The 17,675-nt window shown below is 38.3% G+C and overlaps 2 protein-coding genes across 3 annotated transcripts in view; one reads left to right on the top strand and one right to left on the bottom strand.

Annotated features, from left to right (window-relative positions):
* AMN1 (antagonist of mitotic exit network 1 homolog) overlaps window positions 1–8,398 on the top strand; it is a 38,720-nt gene extending 30,322 nt beyond the window's left edge. For both annotated transcript variants that reach the window (XM_069490501.1, XM_069490500.1), the window contains exon 7: window positions 7,113–8,398. In XM_069490501.1, coding sequence (XP_069346602.1) covers window positions 7,113–7,186 — 74 coding nt within the window. In that variant the 3' untranslated portion in view covers window positions 7,187–8,398. The remainder of the gene's footprint in view (window positions 1–7,112) is intronic.
* A 2,151-nt stretch (window positions 8,399–10,549) lies between these two features.
* ETFBKMT (electron transfer flavoprotein subunit beta lysine methyltransferase) lies at window positions 10,550–15,525 on the bottom strand. The gene is made up of 5 exons (XM_069490678.1): window positions 15,443–15,525; window positions 14,256–14,326; window positions 13,095–13,517; window positions 12,746–12,876; window positions 10,550–11,603 (listed from the first exon to the last, which is right to left on the bottom strand). The coding sequence occupies exons 3-5, from the start codon at window positions 13,400–13,402 to the stop codon at window positions 11,260–11,262; spliced, it is 783 nt and encodes a 260-aa protein (XP_069346779.1). The 5' UTR covers window positions 13,403–13,517; window positions 14,256–14,326; window positions 15,443–15,525; the 3' UTR covers window positions 10,550–11,259.
* Between the last annotated feature and the right edge of the window lie 2,150 nt (window positions 15,526–17,675).

Genomic DNA, 17,675 nt, shown 5'->3' with positions numbered 1-17,675 from the left:
TGTGTGTAATGGTCAATTTCATAACTTTGAGAGAGCTGATAATAATGCAAGAGTTCATACAATAACTTTTATTTATTAACAAGGATTCTTAAAAGAGAAACAAAACCAAGTTTATTAACTACCCAGATCATCCCTACTCTTCCACCTTTCCCATAAAATACCCCTAAATCTGCTACTAGTAATATAACATATTTTTGCTACTGTCATTGAGTGGAAATAAAGTGTGCTAATATGTTCACCTTATATTAAATTTTTAATTTCTTCTTTTTACAAAGAAGACGATTAATGCTTTTTTTTAATTTAGTAAATGGAAGTCCTTTCTTCTTTCATGACACCTTGTATAACATGTTTCTTCTTGTTTATATATTTATGTGATTGCTCATATATGAGTATTTAAGATAATACCATTCATATTTTATAGACAGTATTTACTATGCTTGCATATGCACGTGCAATTATATGTTATCTGCAAAGCAACCTGACGCCCAAATAAGCAGTGTCCACTGTAATCTCCCACCAGATTCCCTGATTTAACCTACCCTCTTTACTATATTTCTAAATATTTATAAAATTTCTTAACCTTCATCAGACTTTAAGCAGAGCTCCGCATTATGAACTAGGTCTTGAAACTGTTAGAAGCACTCTGACTTGATTTTTGCAAAAGAGATAAAAACTAAGCTGCTATTTGAAATATTGTAAATCACACTGTTGTTTTTATAGATGTTATGAAAGCATAAAAATTTTCAAACTTATTAAATTATTTTTAATTCAATTATGTCTGCAGTGGTTATCAGTAAGTTCAACTTACATACCTCTGTTAATCTACAACAGACATGCATTTCAGTTTCTCATAACTATCTAAACATGTTTCACGGTTTTCAAAGACATGGAGGCAATAAAGCAATCAGACAGCAAGAGAGTCCTTATGTTTTACATTGAAAGGCAAGGAAATCTGCCACTTTTAATTGAGTTGACTTGAATTTTGGTAATATCTGAGGATTTGTTTCAGCCTAATTATAGGCAAGGTCTTTACTTAGATTTTTTATAATATGTATGTCAAGATTTACCACAGAGAGCACCAAAGAAAACTATTTTAAGACCAGAGTGATTTGCTTCAGAGTTTCCCTTCAATTAAAGCTGCTTCTTTGCTTAAGACAACTCATTTTTTTAATTTCATATTTTTTTCTTTTTCTTAATCCTATATTATTGTTTCCTCATTATTATTCAATCACTCATTACTAATCCAGCATGACAGACTTCATTATGCCAGACTACTGTAATGAAGCATTCGAACTTTGATCATTATTTGTAAATATATGACCAGCCTTTTTTCACTGTATTCTATGACAATGTCTAAATTATGTTTTCCTTAAACACTTGAAAAAATTACTTTGTTAAATGTTTATATTGCCCATAGTTTCTTCTTATTCTTGGTGCTTTAAATGCTCCTGCAATGAATCTTTCAAAAAAAAGGTCTCTATCTAATTTTCATAAATTTTTAGAGAATTGGTGAACGGTTCCTTAGAGGTTTGGAGTAGAAAGGTGGAATACCTTCCCTCACCCATCATAAGGGTCGAGGCTGACAGTCGTATAACAAAACACAGGTTAACAAGAGAAAAGCATAAGAGATTTATTGAATCAAAGTTCTATGGGAAACTTCAGAAATGAAGAATCAAAGACCAAGGGAAAACTTTTGGTTTTTATGCTTAGGTTCCATGAAGTATGGACAGCTGTCTACACAGAAATGTGATTGGACAAGAAGGGAATGATCTAATAGTAACAGATTGAGTGGAGAAAACCAGCAAAGCCTGTCTGTCCAGATTCTTCCTGGCCTTTCTATGTGGCATTCCTTTCTCCAGGGTATAGGGGAGGACTTCTTTGGAATGAGAGTCTTATGACTTCTTATCAGACAAGGGTAGGTCAGAGCATTTCTTTTTTTTTTTTTTTTTTTTTTGAGACAGTGTCTCTCTCTGTTGCCCAGGCTAGAGTGAGTGCCGTGGCGTCAGCCTAGCTCACAGCAACCTCAAACTCCTGGGCTCAAGGGATCCTCCTGTCTCAGCCTCCCGAGTAGCTGGGACTACAGGCATGCACCACCATGCCCGGCTAATTTTTTCTATATATATTTTTAGCTGTCCATATAATTTCTTTCTATTTTTAGTAGAGATGGGGTCTCGCTCTTGCTCAGGCTGGTCTCGAACTCCTTAGCTCAAACAATCCGCCCACCTCGGCCTCCCAGAGTGCTAGGATTACAGGCGTGAGCCACCGCGCCCGGCCCCAGAGCATTTCTTTATGGCCAACTCCTAAGCAGAAAGGTAGGGGAAGGTTAGAGTAATATTTCTAGGTTTTGCAGCTTGCTTTGGGATAACGGGGTTCCAGTTTCCATGACCCACCTCTGTTAAGAGAAATCCTGGTTTCTATGACTCGCTTAGGGGAAAATGAGGGGCAAGAGACAGAAGGACAGGAGGTGGTCAGACACTTTGGTTCTGAGGCTGATTCTAGACCTCCCAATGTCCTTTAGTTCAAAGTACTCAGCATAACAAAGTGTCATACTTTGGGGTATCATTTTCTGAGCCCCAACAAGATCATTTACACAACTCCCTCCTTTTAAAGATAAGGGAACAGAGAGATACAGCCAATTTAAATGGCTTGTCCCAGATCTTAGAAATAGTTGATAGAACTGAAAGTAGAGGCCAGGTGTGGTGGCTCATGCCTGTATCCTAGCACTCTGGGAGGGTAAGGCAGGAAGATCCCTTGAGGTTAGGAGTCTGAGACCAGCATGAGCAAGAGGGAGACCCCCATCTCTACAAAAAATAGAAAAATTAACCAGGCGTGGTAGCATGCACCTGTAATCTCAGCTACTTGGGAGGCTGAGGCAGGAGGATTGCTTGAACTCAGGAGTTTGAGGTTGCAGTGAGCTATGATGATGCCATAGCACTTTAGCTGGGCGACAGAGCAAAACTCTATCTCAAAAAAAAAAAAAAAAACCCCTAGAAGTAAAACCTAAATCATCTGATCCACAATCTATAATTCTTTTCTGAGCCTTTAGTGTAAAGTGGCTTAACTGTTACTAGGAAAGGGAAGGAAATAGGAAGTTGACATGAACCATCAGTAGTGTGATTGATATAAGTGACCTTTTAGCTCTTTTTCAGTCTGGAAAGTCTGTGTTTCTATAAAGTGTTCTGCCAAGGGATCATGAAATATTTAGAGATGCCACAGTTTCTCCCTGTGACATAATAAACTCACAAGCATTGAAAATTCCTACTATTTAAACCCACAGTCCTAATACTGTTTCATGGGAAGAAACTGCCTAAGGAGGCTGTAATGTAATACTGCCATCTAGCATCAAAAATTTTAAATTACATAAAAATGTTAAATGCTTTCTATTGGGGGGAAAAGCATCTTCCTATTACATGCACTAGTAAATTCCTACAGAAGAGTAACAAATGTAGTCAGAAAAAAAATTATATATAATGTTTGATAACATGTTCACAACTAGGAAAAATGTCAAAATAATCCTAGAAACACCAGCTAAAATGAAATCGGGAAGTATAAGTCTCCAATTTTACTCTTTTTCAAAATTGTATTGGCTATTTGGGTCCTTTCAACTTTCACATAAATATTAGAATCATCTTATCAATTCCTGCAAATAATAAAAAACCAGCTGGCATTTCAATAGGGATTGTATTGAATTGGTAGATAATTTGGGGAGTATTGCTATGTTAACAATATTGTCTTCTGATCTGTGAACATAGATGTCTTTCCATTTATTTAGAACTTATTTCTTTCAGCAGTGTTTTGTAGTTTTCAGAGAATAAGTTTTTCACTTTTGTTAAATTTATTCCTAAGTATTCTATTCTTTTTGATGGTAACAAATGGAATTATTTTCTCAATTTCATTTTTGGATTATTCATTGCTGGTATATAGAAATACATTTGATTTTTGTATATTGCTCTTATAACTTTCACCCTTGCTAAACTCATTTGTTAGTTCTAACTTTTTAGGGAATTCCTTGGGTTATTCTATATACGGTATTACATTATCTACAAATGGTTTTATATCTTCCTTCCAAACTGAATGCCTTTTATTCCTTTTTCTTGCCCAACTTCTATGGCTGGAACCTTGGGTACAATGTTGAATAGAAATGGCAAGAGTGGATATCCCGGTCTTGTCTTGATTTTAGGGAGAAAACATTTAATCTTTTGTCATTAAATATGATATTAGCTATGGGTTTTTCATATATGCCCTCTTTCAGGTTGAGGAAGTTCCCTTCTATTCCTAGTTTGTTGAATGTTTTTATCACTAACATTGGGTTTTGTCAAATGGTGTTTCTGTGTCTATTGAGATGATCATGTGGTTTTTGTCCTTTATCTTATGACATGGTATATGACATAGGTAGAATAATACTCCCACTGAAAGATGTCCATGTTCTAGTGCCCAGAATGTATGTTATGTTACATGAGCTTGCAGATGGAATTAAAGTTGCTAATTAGTTGATCTTAAAATAGGGAGATTATCCAGATAGGCCCAATGTAATCATAAGGGTCCTTAAAAGTGGAAGTGGGTGAGAGAAGAACCATAGAGATGAGAGCATGAGGACTGTGCCCAATGTTGCACACTTTGAATAAGCAGGAATGCAGAGAATATGGTGGTCTCTAGAAGCTGGAAAAGTCAAGGAAGTAGATTCTCCTTAGAGCCTCCAAAAAAGAATGCAGACCTGTTGACAACTGATTTTAGCCCAGTGAGACTCATTTTGGAATTCTGACCTTCAAAACTGTATGATAATAAATTTGTTGTTTTTAGCTACTAAGTTTGTGGTAATTTGTTACAGCAGTAATAGGAAACAAAGACAGCATTATCACACTGAGTTTTAGATGGGTGTTAAACTAACTTTGCATTCCTAAGACAAATCCCAGTGGGTTATGGAATGTAATCCTTTCCATAGTTGCTGGATTTGGTGTGCTGGTGTTTTGTTGAGGGGTTTTGAATCTGTATTCATACGAGATCTTGGTCCATAGTTTTCATTTTATGTGATGTGTTTGTCTGGCGTTGGTGTCAGGGTAATACTGGCCTCACAGAATGAGCTGAGAAGTGTTCCCTCTTCTTTTATAGCTATTCCAGCTTTGTATGCTTGCTGTGTACATGTCTTTGTCCACCCTTTTACTTTCAACCTATTTGAAACCTGTATTTAATCTAGATTTCCTCTATAATAGCTGATGATTTTTTTTTTTTTTTTTTTTTGAGACACAGTGTCACTTTGTTGCCCGGGCTAGAGTGAGTGCCGTGGCGTCAGCCTAGCTCACAGCAACCTCAGACTCCTGGGCTTAAGCAATCCTACTGCCTCAGCCTCCCGAGTAGCTGGGACTACAGGCATGCGCCACCATGCCCGGCTAATTTTTTCTATATATATTTTAGTTGGCCAGATAATTTCTTTCTATTTTTAGTAGAGACGGGGTCTCGCTCTTGCTCAGGCTGGTCTCGAACTCCTGACCTTGAGCGATCCACCCGCCTCAGCCTCCCAGAGTGCTAGGATTACAGGCGTGAGCCACCGCGCCCGGCCTTGATGATATTTTTATGATCATAAATAAAACTGCATTTATCTTCTCGCTGCTTTTTTAAAAAAGTTGATGTTAACCTTGGTTTTCCAGATGATAATAACTTGTCATTTCAATACACTCTGGTTCTCTTGCTGACAATAAACCTTGGTATTTTGCTTTTTTTTTTTTTTTGCTCAAAATAAAATTTAGTAACCATATCTGTTAGACCCACTTTTTTTTTTCTACTGGACTGTGAAAGCTATAAGTCTAGGAACCACTAAATTAGAGAATTTTTAAGATTAGAGATATGATGTACATATGACATAGGTTATATCTATGGAAACAAGTTTGTTAAACTTATAATTTTTAAGGTAATAAAATTTTATCAGTATTTTTGCTTTAATTCAGATTTTTAAAAGGCATTCTAAAACTGACTTTGCAAAAGAGATAGAAACCATATCAAAATCACGATTATACATTGTGAAAAGTTGGAAACCATCTAAATATCCAATAAGAGGTTACAGTAAGCCTCTATTTCAAAAAAAAAAAGGTTATAGTCATGCCACTGCACTCCAGCCTGGTTGACAGAGCAAGACCCTGTCTCAAAAACAGATGTCCAATAATATAAACTGGTTAAATTACAATGTATTCATATAATAGTTATTTATTAAAAGTCATGGGCCGGGCGAGGTGGCTCACGCCTGTAATCCTAGCACTCTGGGAGGCCGAGGTGGGCGGATCGTTTGAGCTCAGGAGTTCGAGACCAGCCTGAGCAAGAGAGAGACCCCATCTCTACTAAAAATAGAAAGAAATTATATGGACAGCTAAAAATATATATAGAAAAAATTAGCCGGGCATGGTGGTGCATGCCTGTAGTCCCAGCTACTCGGGAGGCTGAGACAGGAGGATCGCTTGAGCCCAGGAGTTTGAGGTTGCTGTGAGCTAGGCTGACGCCACGGCACTCACTCTAGCCTGGGCAACAGAGTGAGACTCTGTCTCAAAAAAAAAAAAAAAAAAAAAGTCATGGTTTATAATAGTATTGAACAGAAATGGAAAAATGCTCAACTATAGGTCAACTTGCCACATTTTATTATGGTAAATGTTTCCTCTTCTAACGCTTTGGGGATGTTGTAGCTTCTGAAAGTGGTTTCACACACCTGCTGGCTTTCCTTAATCCTTTGTAATATTCCCTTTATTAAGCCCTGTTCAGTCACCCCACTATAGTGTATCATCTATTTCCTGCTAAGACCCTGAAAAAGGTTATACACAGGTTAATGGTGAAATTATGCTGGTACTCTCTGGTTGGTGAAATTGAGATTAAATTACAGAGAAAATAACAAATGCCTATTTTTAAAAAAGTATTATTATGATAGGTGCACTATACCTAATAATAGTGATGGCTATCATTAATTATTAGTGAGTTACTCAGTTGTATACTGTGCTTTATATATCATCTCATTTAATCCTTTAAATAACTCTATGAGATATAATAGTTATCATCTCTCCCAGTTTATACATGAGGAAACACTATATATTTTTGATTATTGTGAATTAATATATTGTCATTTTCTTTTATAGATCATTCACGAGAAGTCTTGGAGCAATTAGTAGGCCCAAACAAACTTAAGCAAGTGACATGGACTGTTTATTGATGGTATTGAAGCTTATCAAAGCTATGAAAGTTTATGAAAACTACTTTCCCAGGAAATGGTCTGTAGAGATTTATGTTCCACTTAATTTAACACTATTTTATTATTTTATTGTCTTAAGCTATAGCTGTCAGAGAACCAGCTAAATGTCAGTATATACATGGTTTGTGCTTTGAAGTTAAACAAGACTCTCAAACATTTTAATGGTGTTATTATTCTATATCTGTTGGATGAGTCATTTTTGAAATAGTAATCCTAGCATGAACTCTGATATGGGCATGGGGGGATTGAGTTTTGTTTCTTAAATAACAAAGTTTTAAATTATCTGTTTTCCCTCAAGATTTTCTTCTCCTACATAGGTATTTGAGCTGTTGTAAGAGAAATTTGCCAATATGGATAAAGTTTAGGAGAATTCTAAGTAAAAATATTTCTAAAGGCAAAATTACCTTCCTAATTATTTTTTGGCTCTTACGTCCCTGAAGTATTTAAATGTCCATTTGCCAAAAGCACAGCTGAACATCAGGCCTGTTAATTCTTCTCAGAATTTATATATTTCTTTGTTTCATTGAAATGAAGTGATTTATTAGCCATTCAGCATATTAATAATACCGAGGCCCTTGCCCAAGCACTTAATTCACTGATTTTTATGGCTACTCTTCCCAAATACATTTTATCCATCTGTAAACTTTTCTTCCTCAGCAAAATGGCATTCAGAAATGTATAAAAATGAATAAATACAGAATATCATTACAGAGATTGTATTCTTGAAGCTCTATTGAGTTCACATTTTCACATTTTGAAATAAACAGCAAAGGCCTTAGTTTTCAAATGAAAACTCTTTGGTAATCACAAAATTATCTGACACATACCATGCTGAAACTAACGCCTAATTTAACATACTCCCTGTGCCATGAGCCTGTCTCACTGGGACTGTCTTAAAGATTTCTTATTTTACCTCTGATGTAGTAAAAAACAGGGAAAAGAATGGTATGGTAAGTTTCTTGTACATGTTTAGTGGGAGGGGACATATTCAACTCCATTTTTTGTCCCTACTATTTATAAATGTTGTATGTTTATAGTGTGAATATATATATTGCCACTACAAAGGTGGTATATATGCATATATGTGTAAAATAGGTAAGGCCTGTTCTATCTACGAAACTTTTCTAAAGACAAATTCAATAAAATTTAATATTGAATGTCTAACCAAGTCAATAGCATTTTCGTCTTTTCACAGAAACTAGTTTCAAGATCTAAGGTGTGAGCTTCTTAGGGTCTATAAAAGATTTATCTTCCTAAATAACTTTATGGTTTGATCTTATTTTGTATTGCTAGTTATATTGCTATTTCTCACCACCCTGTTTAAAATATCAGTACCCCATCCTAGACCCAGTACTCCTTACCAGCCTTACCTCTTTATTTTTCTCCTTACTATCTGTCACCAGGTGATACCTGTTTTATTTTATCTGTCTCTCCACCCTAGAATATAATTTCATGAAGACAAATATTTATCTCTTTTTTTTCCTCATTGCTGTATTCCCAGTGCCTAGAAATAGTGCCTGGTACATAAGCACTCAAATATTCACTGAATAAATGAACAGAAAAGAAGTAAAAGAGGTAAGAAACAAAAGTAATGCCCAGAGTTCCAGTGTCCAGTCTAATTTATATTTTCCAATGTAAAGAGATTGGAAGTCATTGCTCCCATCTTCACAAGAAAAAAAGCTGAATAAACTGAAAAATCAACTTTATAGTGATGTCAAAGGGAAAACCAATGCCTCACAAACTGGGAAGACAGATGAAAACAAAGAATCACAGCAGAAGCCTGCTGCTGGAGCCAGTACCAACAAAACACTTAAACTATAATTCATGAGTTGCTGGAGGCTCTGTGTGGATAAACTTGGGAGTTCAAAACTCCAGGGGTCTATAAATGTTACCCAACCATGTGGTAACCCTGGAGTCACTCTGAACCTATTCTGATTCTGGGGGCTGCCTGATTCACAAATCACTCCTTGCTCAATTAAATGCCCTTCAATTAAAAAAAAAACAAAAAACACAAAAAATTCCAGCTGGGCGCGGTGGCTCATGCCTGTAATCCTAGCACTCTGGGAGGCCGAGGCAGGAGGATCACTCGAGGTCAGGAGTTCAAGACCAGCCTGAGCAAGAGCGAGACCCCATCTCTACTAAAAATAAAAAGAAATTAGCTGGACAACTAAAAATATATAGAAAAAATTAGCAGGGCATGGTGTCCCCGGCCTGTAGTCCCAGCTACTTGGGAGGCTGAGGCAGGAGGATCACTTGAGCCCAGGAGTCTGAGGTTGCTGTGAGCTAGGCTGATGCCACGGCACTCTAGCCCTCTAGCCCGGGCAACAGAGTGAGACTCTGTCTCAAAAAAAAAAAAAAAAAAAAAAGTTGATTCACTGACTTGTAATAAACTTAGACTTCCCAAGTTCAAGAATCACAAGGAAGGAAATTCCAAGATCCTCTGCAACTCCAGCTCCAAAAATCCCATCTAATTATCCTATTTTCCTGTCTAAGCAACAACTTGCCCTTAATTCTTTTTCTGCATTTCTGCTGTATGACTCTAATTCTGATCATATCTCCCTGGTATCCTAATCCCGGGACAGCATATAATATTAGAAAGCATAGAATGCAAGTGTCATAAACAATTCCAAAGCAGTCTATAAGAACGCGAGGGTACGTTAGAAAGGCTGCATTTGATGTTTCACTTGTAATATTGTTCATATAATGAGAACAGTTACATGGCTGGATACTTTCCAGAAAGCCCTTGTGTAGTGGTGGTATTTAGTTTTAAATTAGAGAATAGGAAATACAGTACATGTAATTAGTATGAAATTCTAAGACCCAAAAGTAAAAACTAGGTCTCCCTCCACCACCCAGTCCACAAGCCATTTGGTTCCCTCTCAGAAGGCAACAATTGTTACCAGTTTATTTATCTTTCCAGAGATATTCTATGTATACTGCAAGCAAGTATGTATTTTATTAATATATACATACATGGCTAGGTAAATATATACATTTTTATAAAAATAGTGGCATAATATACATATTCTTCTTCACATTATTTTTCACTTAGGTAACAGTGTTTTTATTGATAACATCCTGACAACCTGGGGGCATGTACTGGTGGCATAACCAATTTCTAGCTAACCTTAGTAAACCATAAAGAGGAATCACAAGGTGTCATAGCACAGAGTATGTAGGAAATTCTAAAATCTTTATTTTTCTCTGTGATTGTTCATTGAGGCCCTACTATGTACTACATACTATATTAGGCACCTTATACTTTCATTTAGTACAATAACTCTTTGAGGTAAGGTTTATTGAGTTTTATTACTATTTTCTAGATGAGAAGATTAAAGCTTCAAGAGCTTAACTAGCCCAAAATCCTGGCTAGAAAGTGACAGGGTTGCCTGACTCCAAAGCCCATGTACTCTGTTACCATACCACTTTGATCTTTACAAATAACTTCTTAAAAATACAGTATTCTTATAAGCCAGGTACAGTGGCACAAACCTATAGTCCCAGCTACTGGGGAGGCTAAGGCAGGAGGATTGCTTGAGCCCAGGAGTTTGAGGCTGCTGTGAGCTATGATCATACCTGTCAGTAGCCAGTGTACTCCAGCCTGGGCATCATAGTGAGACCACATCTCAAAAAAAAAAAAATCTTCTATATTTTGTATTTTGTTTGTTTAATTCAAAGATACATTACAGTTGTCCTTAACTATAGAAACAGATTCAGCTAGAATATCTAACTCATCTCCACTACTTAAATTACATGTTACCACCACTGAAAATTGCCTTCTATCGTAATATTCCCATAGCCGTAAAACTAGGGGAAAAATTGCAGATAGAGAATTTGTATAATTAGCAAGCATGGAAATGCAGAACTAGTTATGTGACAAAGGCTGACACAAATTTAAACCTTCATATTTGGAAACAAGATTTGCCATTTAACAGTAATTGGATTCTTTAAAGTGGAGAATATCTCCCATGAAGAAAACTTCTAGGGGTAAATCCAAACATAACTATATTCATACTTGGAAGCACTTTGACAACTCAAGGCTGAAAATCCCACACTGTGCTTGTCGTCAGTCCATTGTTTTCCTGCCTGGTAGGCTCTGGAAGTGAATATTCCACCACTTTGTGCAGCTGATGCTGAATGCTGTGTCCGCTGAACTGGGGCCTCCCAGGGTCACCAATCAGTACCCGAGTTCTGTAGGTCCAGAAGCAATTCTTCAGCCACTGATGAAGACTATCTGCAAGGCTCTCATCATAAAACATATCTCCAAGAACAACAAGGTCCCACTTCTCTTGTTCCAAATCCAAAATGTTTTTGGTTAAAATGGGCAAAGGATTCAGTCGGTTCAATTCACAATTTAGTGTAATAGCCATTCCTGCAACTTTAAAAAAGCATATAATGATTGATATATGGTAGGCTGTTATAATTCCCTATTGACTAATTTAAATAATTTAGAAAATCTCCTAACAATATGGGTTTTTTTCCCCTTTTTAAAAAGTTGAAAGGTTTCTTTTTTTAGGTAAACAATCTAAAGTTTATGGCAATATAAGCCATATACTGTAATTTCTGAATATATGACAAGATATCCTAAAAACAAAACAAACCAAAATACCTACAAACATTGGGATTTTAGGAACATTTGCTTATTTCAAACCAAGAGTTTTTTTTTTTTTTTGAGACAGAGTCTCACTCTATTGCCCAGGCTAGAGTGAGTGCCATGGCGTCAGCCTAGCTCACAGCAACCTCAAACTCCTGAGCTCAAGCGATCCTCCTGCCTCAGCCTCCCGAGTAGCTGGGACTACAGGCATGCACCACCATGCCCGGCTAATTTTTTCTATATATATTTTTTAGCTGTCCATATAATTTCTTTCTATTTTTAGTAGAGATGGGGTCTCACTCTTGCTCAGGCTGGTCTCGAACTCCTGAGCTCAAACGATCCGCCCACCTCGGCCTCCCAGAGTGCTAGGATTACAGGCGTGAGCCACCGCGCCCGGCCTCAAACCAAGAGTTTTGTTTTTTTTACTGTGGACAAGGAAACGAGTCTTGGGCTTGAGCATGACAACAAATTAGAAATGAGACCCCTGTATAAAATACAGATCTTCAAGGGCTATATCCTCAGTAAAAGGGTGGACCAGAATAAAATCAGATAAAATAAAAACTTGTCTCACCTGGAGTTCTGTTGGAATAAAAATCTCCCCTAGAGATCCCCACTTGGGTTTGGGATCAAATAAACACTATTTCAGGAAATTCCTAGCCCAGAAATTAACGTAAGTGCTTCCTGGTTGGTATACTTCCAGGATGTCTGGCAGATACAAATGCAAATCCTCTTGGGAAAAATGTACCATCAACTCAGGCCTCAGAGGATTCCTGCAAATAATGTCCCACTGAACAAAAATTCATAATATCAGATTACAAAAAAAAAATCAGATGGCAATAAGCTATCACATTGAGGTATGTATACATACTTATCCCAGAAAGAGAAAAAAAGATGAGCTTTAAATATTTTTGAATACGAATACTTACTAGGGTCTATGTCATTGGCCAAGATCCTTGATGCTCCACTCATCTTAGCAGCAATAGCTGTGGCCCCACATCCACTCCCCAGATCTAATACAGATTTCCCTCTGACAACATCAGGATGATCCAGAAGATACCTACATTATAAAGAAAGGAGAAAACACGGGAACAGGGTTAGAAAGGGAAACTATACAACAAAACAACCAAAAAAATATTGCTAACGTGTTCTAAATAAGAAAGCAAGAAGACTTTTGCTCTGGTTTTTGTAGGGGCAGGAGAATGAGGAGTTGGAGGGGGCTGAAAAGAGAAAGGATCTGTAGCAGCTTTAAAGGTTCCCATTTCAAGAGGGCAGTACCTAGACAGGGCTTGGCCTCCTGGCCAGTAGATTGCCCAGTAAGGATCACCGTGGGGCCACAGGTCAGCTCTTTCCCACCAGAACTTGCACCTGGGGGTCAAAAGCCGCAACTGGATTTCGGGGGTGAGGCTGCCACTGCTGGTGACTTCAGTGTTCTCCTCCAGGAAAGCTCTCATCTCAGGGTCCAAAAAGCTTCCAGCTCCTCTCCAGGAACAGCAGGCCCAGGGAGACAAAGGAGGACGTCTCATAGCCTGCAGAAGGAGACCACAGCAGTTCCTGCGAGCTTTCCAACCTACACTCAAAGCCATTAGGACTTTTCCTAAACACAGGTTCTGTCAATGTTGTTGTTGACAAGGACTGCTCCTCATGGGGGAAGAACAAGGTCTGTCTTTCAACTCTATCTCAACTGGAATTTCTGGATCTCTAAAAAAACAAACAAACAATACTAAAAATTCCAAGGCTGACCAACATTTCCAGATCTTATTACATAATAAGAGAAAATATTACAGTGTAAGTTCTATATCTGATGATTCACAAGTACAAGTTCATTTCAGATGGAAGCTTTGGTGCATCAATGTGGGGAAATCCAATCTTTTAAAATGATGCATTTTCTCAAGAGAATCGTTTTAATAATTTAGAAGAAATATATAAGCATTTGATTTTTGAGAGAATCCTCGAGAAAATGCCTGCTACATAAAATAAGATACACAGTCATCCCGCAGTATCACAGGGGATTGGTTCTAGGACCACCCCAACCATACTAAAATCCAAGGATGCTCAAGTCCCTTATATAAAATGGCATAGTATTTGCATATAAACTATACACATCCTCCCATAAACTGTACTCTTTTCATTTCAAAGTATTACAGAGTACAAACAATTTTAGTTACATGGATCAGTTCAATACACTCTATTAATACTTTAAATCATCTCTAGATTACTTATAATAATTTTGAGGGTGGGGAAGATAAAAGAAAATAGATTACTTATAATACTTAATACAATGTAAGTGCTATGTAAATAATTGTTATCCTGTATTTTTTGTATTATTTTTATTGTTGTATTATTATTTTATATTGTTATTATTACATTGTTTATGTTGTTATATAGAAGGTTGATCATACCTTTAAAGTTCTTTCATGCATTTAACAAATCACTTACTTTTAAGCAGGCATGCTTGGCAACTGTGAAGAAAATAAACAAAAGTTCTCCGTCTTCAGGAAGTTTACATTCTAGTGGTGGGAAAGAGCAGTTAAGGCAAACAGTTTTAGCCAAGAGTTGTGGGAGTTAACAAACTATAAGTGTCTACTGGCAGAGATATACAAATTATACTAACTACACTATTTCATTAAAGATTGTCATATCATAAAACAATCGAGTTTCAGATTTTTTCTTTAAAAAGAAATCTTATGGATTTAATTGTAATAAAATAACATCAACTCCCAAATCTTTTTCGGTAAATACCTCTGATGATTCAATTTTACTAAGCCTGGACTGAAAAGATTTGTCCCAATAGAAAAACACCACCTTGACAAATATAAGTGGGAATGAGGAACAGCAATTTAAACACAAATTATACACCCAGGTGTTTGGGACCTCTGATCTGTTCTTTACAAATGTTTTAAATACTCTTACATCCACCCAAGTATTGAGCGAAGGGGTCTAAAACTCAACTGCCTACAAGGGACCAGACACCAGAATTGAGTGAGGCAGGCTGGTTCAAAGGTGGCTGTGGCAAACTGGAGACTGTTTCTAAACAGTCCAAAGGGGCCAGGCAGGAACGTGTTGCCAGATCTTCCACTTTCTTAAAATAATCCAGAAATCCAGATATTTACACATTAGCTCCTGCTTTTGAACACTGGCGACTCATTCAAATAGCAAATCGCAGAGCAGGCCAACACGCAGGTCAGGTCCACTAGTCTGTAAACGCCTGGTAGACAGTCAGTGGGGTAGTTACCACACGTTTATGCCCTGGGGATCCCAGAAGTCTCTAAGAGCCTGACATCCCACTAGACTAATTCTGTCACGCAGCTTTGGGCCATCCCTTGAATCATACAAGCCTAAGGTTTAAAATTAAAACAGAGCAAACATGAGATTATTTTGGATTTGGACACCATGCCATTTAGACAGACGCTTCCCTCTGCCTCCCCAGCTCCAATGAGGCATCAGTTACGATGTGTGTGATTAAGTGGTGGACACTTGGTTGGTATCAATATTAACAGATAAGGAAAGATGATGGGATAAAAAGGGTTAAGTTCCAAAAAGTGTTTCTGACCCCTTTATTTTCCTGCAAAGGACGACAGGACCGATTCTTCAAGGGGCAGACACAGGCTTGCTCATTTCCTCACCTGGCTTTGCTGACACCGCGCTCGCAAGTAGAGCACAGGGCACGTCTACCACTCGCCCTTGCAGTCTTTCCGCGCACTCTTTACGGCCGCGCGAGGGGGTCTCGCTTCCGTAGACGCGAGCTGGCACGAGAGGCGGGGCTGGGGGCGTGGCCTCGGGGCGGGGCGGGGCTGCGGGAGGCGGGGCGGGAGCCTGACCCGCGCGGCCCCGCCCCGCCCGCCCTCTCCCGAGGTGGCGGTTTCCTGTCCCCTACACTTTCTTAAAGGGGCAGAAGTGTGAAACCCAAGGGCGTCCTCACCTCACTTAGAAAGTAAGGGAATGTTAAATGTGTGCAATGTTTGTCGAATTCTGATTTCTAAAACGTTCATTCTGAAAGTATGTACGTGAACATCTACTATGTGCCAGTCAGGCTTCTAGGCACTGGGCATAGTATGGTGAGCAAAATAGACACGGTGTAAGCCCTTTATGGTGCTTGCATTCAGCTGCAATTAAGTCATAATGAATGTCCCAATAGTTTTCGTGAATGCACTACCTAAATCTATTGGCAGCCTATATCGCTCAAGTCTGGATCCGTGTATCTACCTTTCAGCTGCACTCAGGTATCTTACTGGCCCCTCAGCACTCCAAAATTAACTCACCATCTCACCTGACAACAATTAAAACCTGCTCTGGCGAGCCAGAGAGAGAAAAAATTGCCCAAAACTAAAAAGAAATGGGCAAACAAATGAAGGAGCTCAGGAAATTTCACCCCAAAATATGACTCCGTGGTATAAAGAGTATTTTGGATTACAGGCCCTTCCGCATTCAAAAAGCACTGTAGGGGGCTTTCCCTCTATCTGCGTAACCCTGGACTGACTGATCAAAAGATCAAAGGGGACAACTGACTTCTCTTCCTCTCCCAGTAACCTCTCCTGTATTGCAGGAAAGAGGATCAAGAATGCAACCAGACCTGGCTGAAATCATTTAAATATAATACCTATGCCTCAGGTTAATTTAATTTGCAAAGAGAATCATTTACAAGTCAATCTGTTTCCCCCATCTATTTGTCCTCCCTAGCACCATTTGTCACCTCTAAACAAAATTATCTGTATTCCTCATTTTCCCCCCTCCCCTAAAAGGCAGGTATAAAAATATCTGGGTCCCACTTGGATATTGAGGAAGCACTCTGTGATTCTCCTCATGCGCATGGTAAATAGAATGCACTGGCAGCTGCCTGTTCAAAATCAGAATCTGTCACTTGGGTTCTCTGATCCTTCCATGGGTTTAACAGGTTTCTGGCTTTCCATGTGTGGATGGAAAAACCCAAACTCCGAAATAATTTAAAGAGATTTATTCTGAGCCAAATTTGAGGACCATGCCCAAAGCCACACCCAAGAAGCCTTGAGCAAGTGGACTCGCTGTGGGCTGTGGTTGGGTTACAGTTTTGTTATATACATTTCAGGGAGACAGGGGTTACAGGTAAAGTCATAAATCAATACATGGAAGGCATACATAGGTTTGGCCCAAAAAGGCTGGACATCTTGAAGAAGGGGGCGGGTGGCTGGGGGGAGGCTTACAAGTCATAGGTGGGTTTAGGGATTCTTTAGTTTACAGTTGGCTGGAAGACTTAGGCTTTGTCTAAAAGACCAGGAGTCAGGGGAAAGGAATTAAGATAAGGGTCTTCTATCTTTCATGATGTTTCATGTGATGCTATACTGGAATCAGGTTGGGAAATAAACCACATTATATTGGGTTAACAAAACCTGTTTAATGAGATTTTATCATTTATAGGCATAAGTCACCACCAGTCCCCCTTAGAATTTTTTTGGGCAAAAGAAAAGATCAGAGTTCAGAACCCAAGGTCTTGGCTTAATAAACCACAACTGAGTGACTCTCATTTTGCAGCCACTTATTATTTAAGTTAACAACGTATTGGGAAGATTTAATGAGATACACATGCTTAGCGCAGTTCCTGTCATATAATGAGTGCTGGTAAGTGTGCTATCATAGTGATAATCATTCTGGCAACACAGGTAGTGTTGATAAGGAGCAGGACTGGAGGCTAAAGATCAAGTTTTCAGCTAAGGTTGAGAGCATCAGATTCAAGTTTTAGAAAAATGTTTTAAGCTGCAGGTAGCAAATAGTTTAGAGGGAGGCAGGACTGAAGACAGGATGACCGCACAGTGGAAGATATTATGGGAATCCAAGCAAGCCATAATGGAGGCAGAGCTAAGGTGATTGCAGCAGGGACGAAAA

Source organism: Eulemur rufifrons, chromosome 16 (genome assembly GCF_041146395.1).
Source record: "Eulemur rufifrons isolate Redbay chromosome 16, OSU_ERuf_1, whole genome shotgun sequence".
Classification (NCBI taxonomy): Eukaryota; Metazoa; Chordata; class Mammalia; order Primates; family Lemuridae; genus Eulemur; species Eulemur rufifrons.
Note: the sequence above shows the minus strand (reverse complement) of the source record. Positions and strands in the feature narration are given on the sequence as shown.

Excerpts from the sequence above, each read along its gene's own strand:
- ETFBKMT (XM_069490678.1), bottom strand. The coding sequence starts at position 13,402 with ATGGCTTTGAGTGTAGGTTGGAAAGCTCGCAGGAACTGCTGTGGTCTC. Across the intron at positions 12,877-13,094 it reads GGAGGCCAAGCCCTGTCTAG|GTATCTTCTGGATCATCCTG; the intron begins GTACTGCCCTCT and ends TTTATAATGTAG. Across the intron at positions 11,604-12,745 it reads GGCCAATGACATAGACCCTA|TTGCAGGAATGGCTATTACA; the intron begins GTAAGTATTCGT and ends GCTTTTTTAAAG.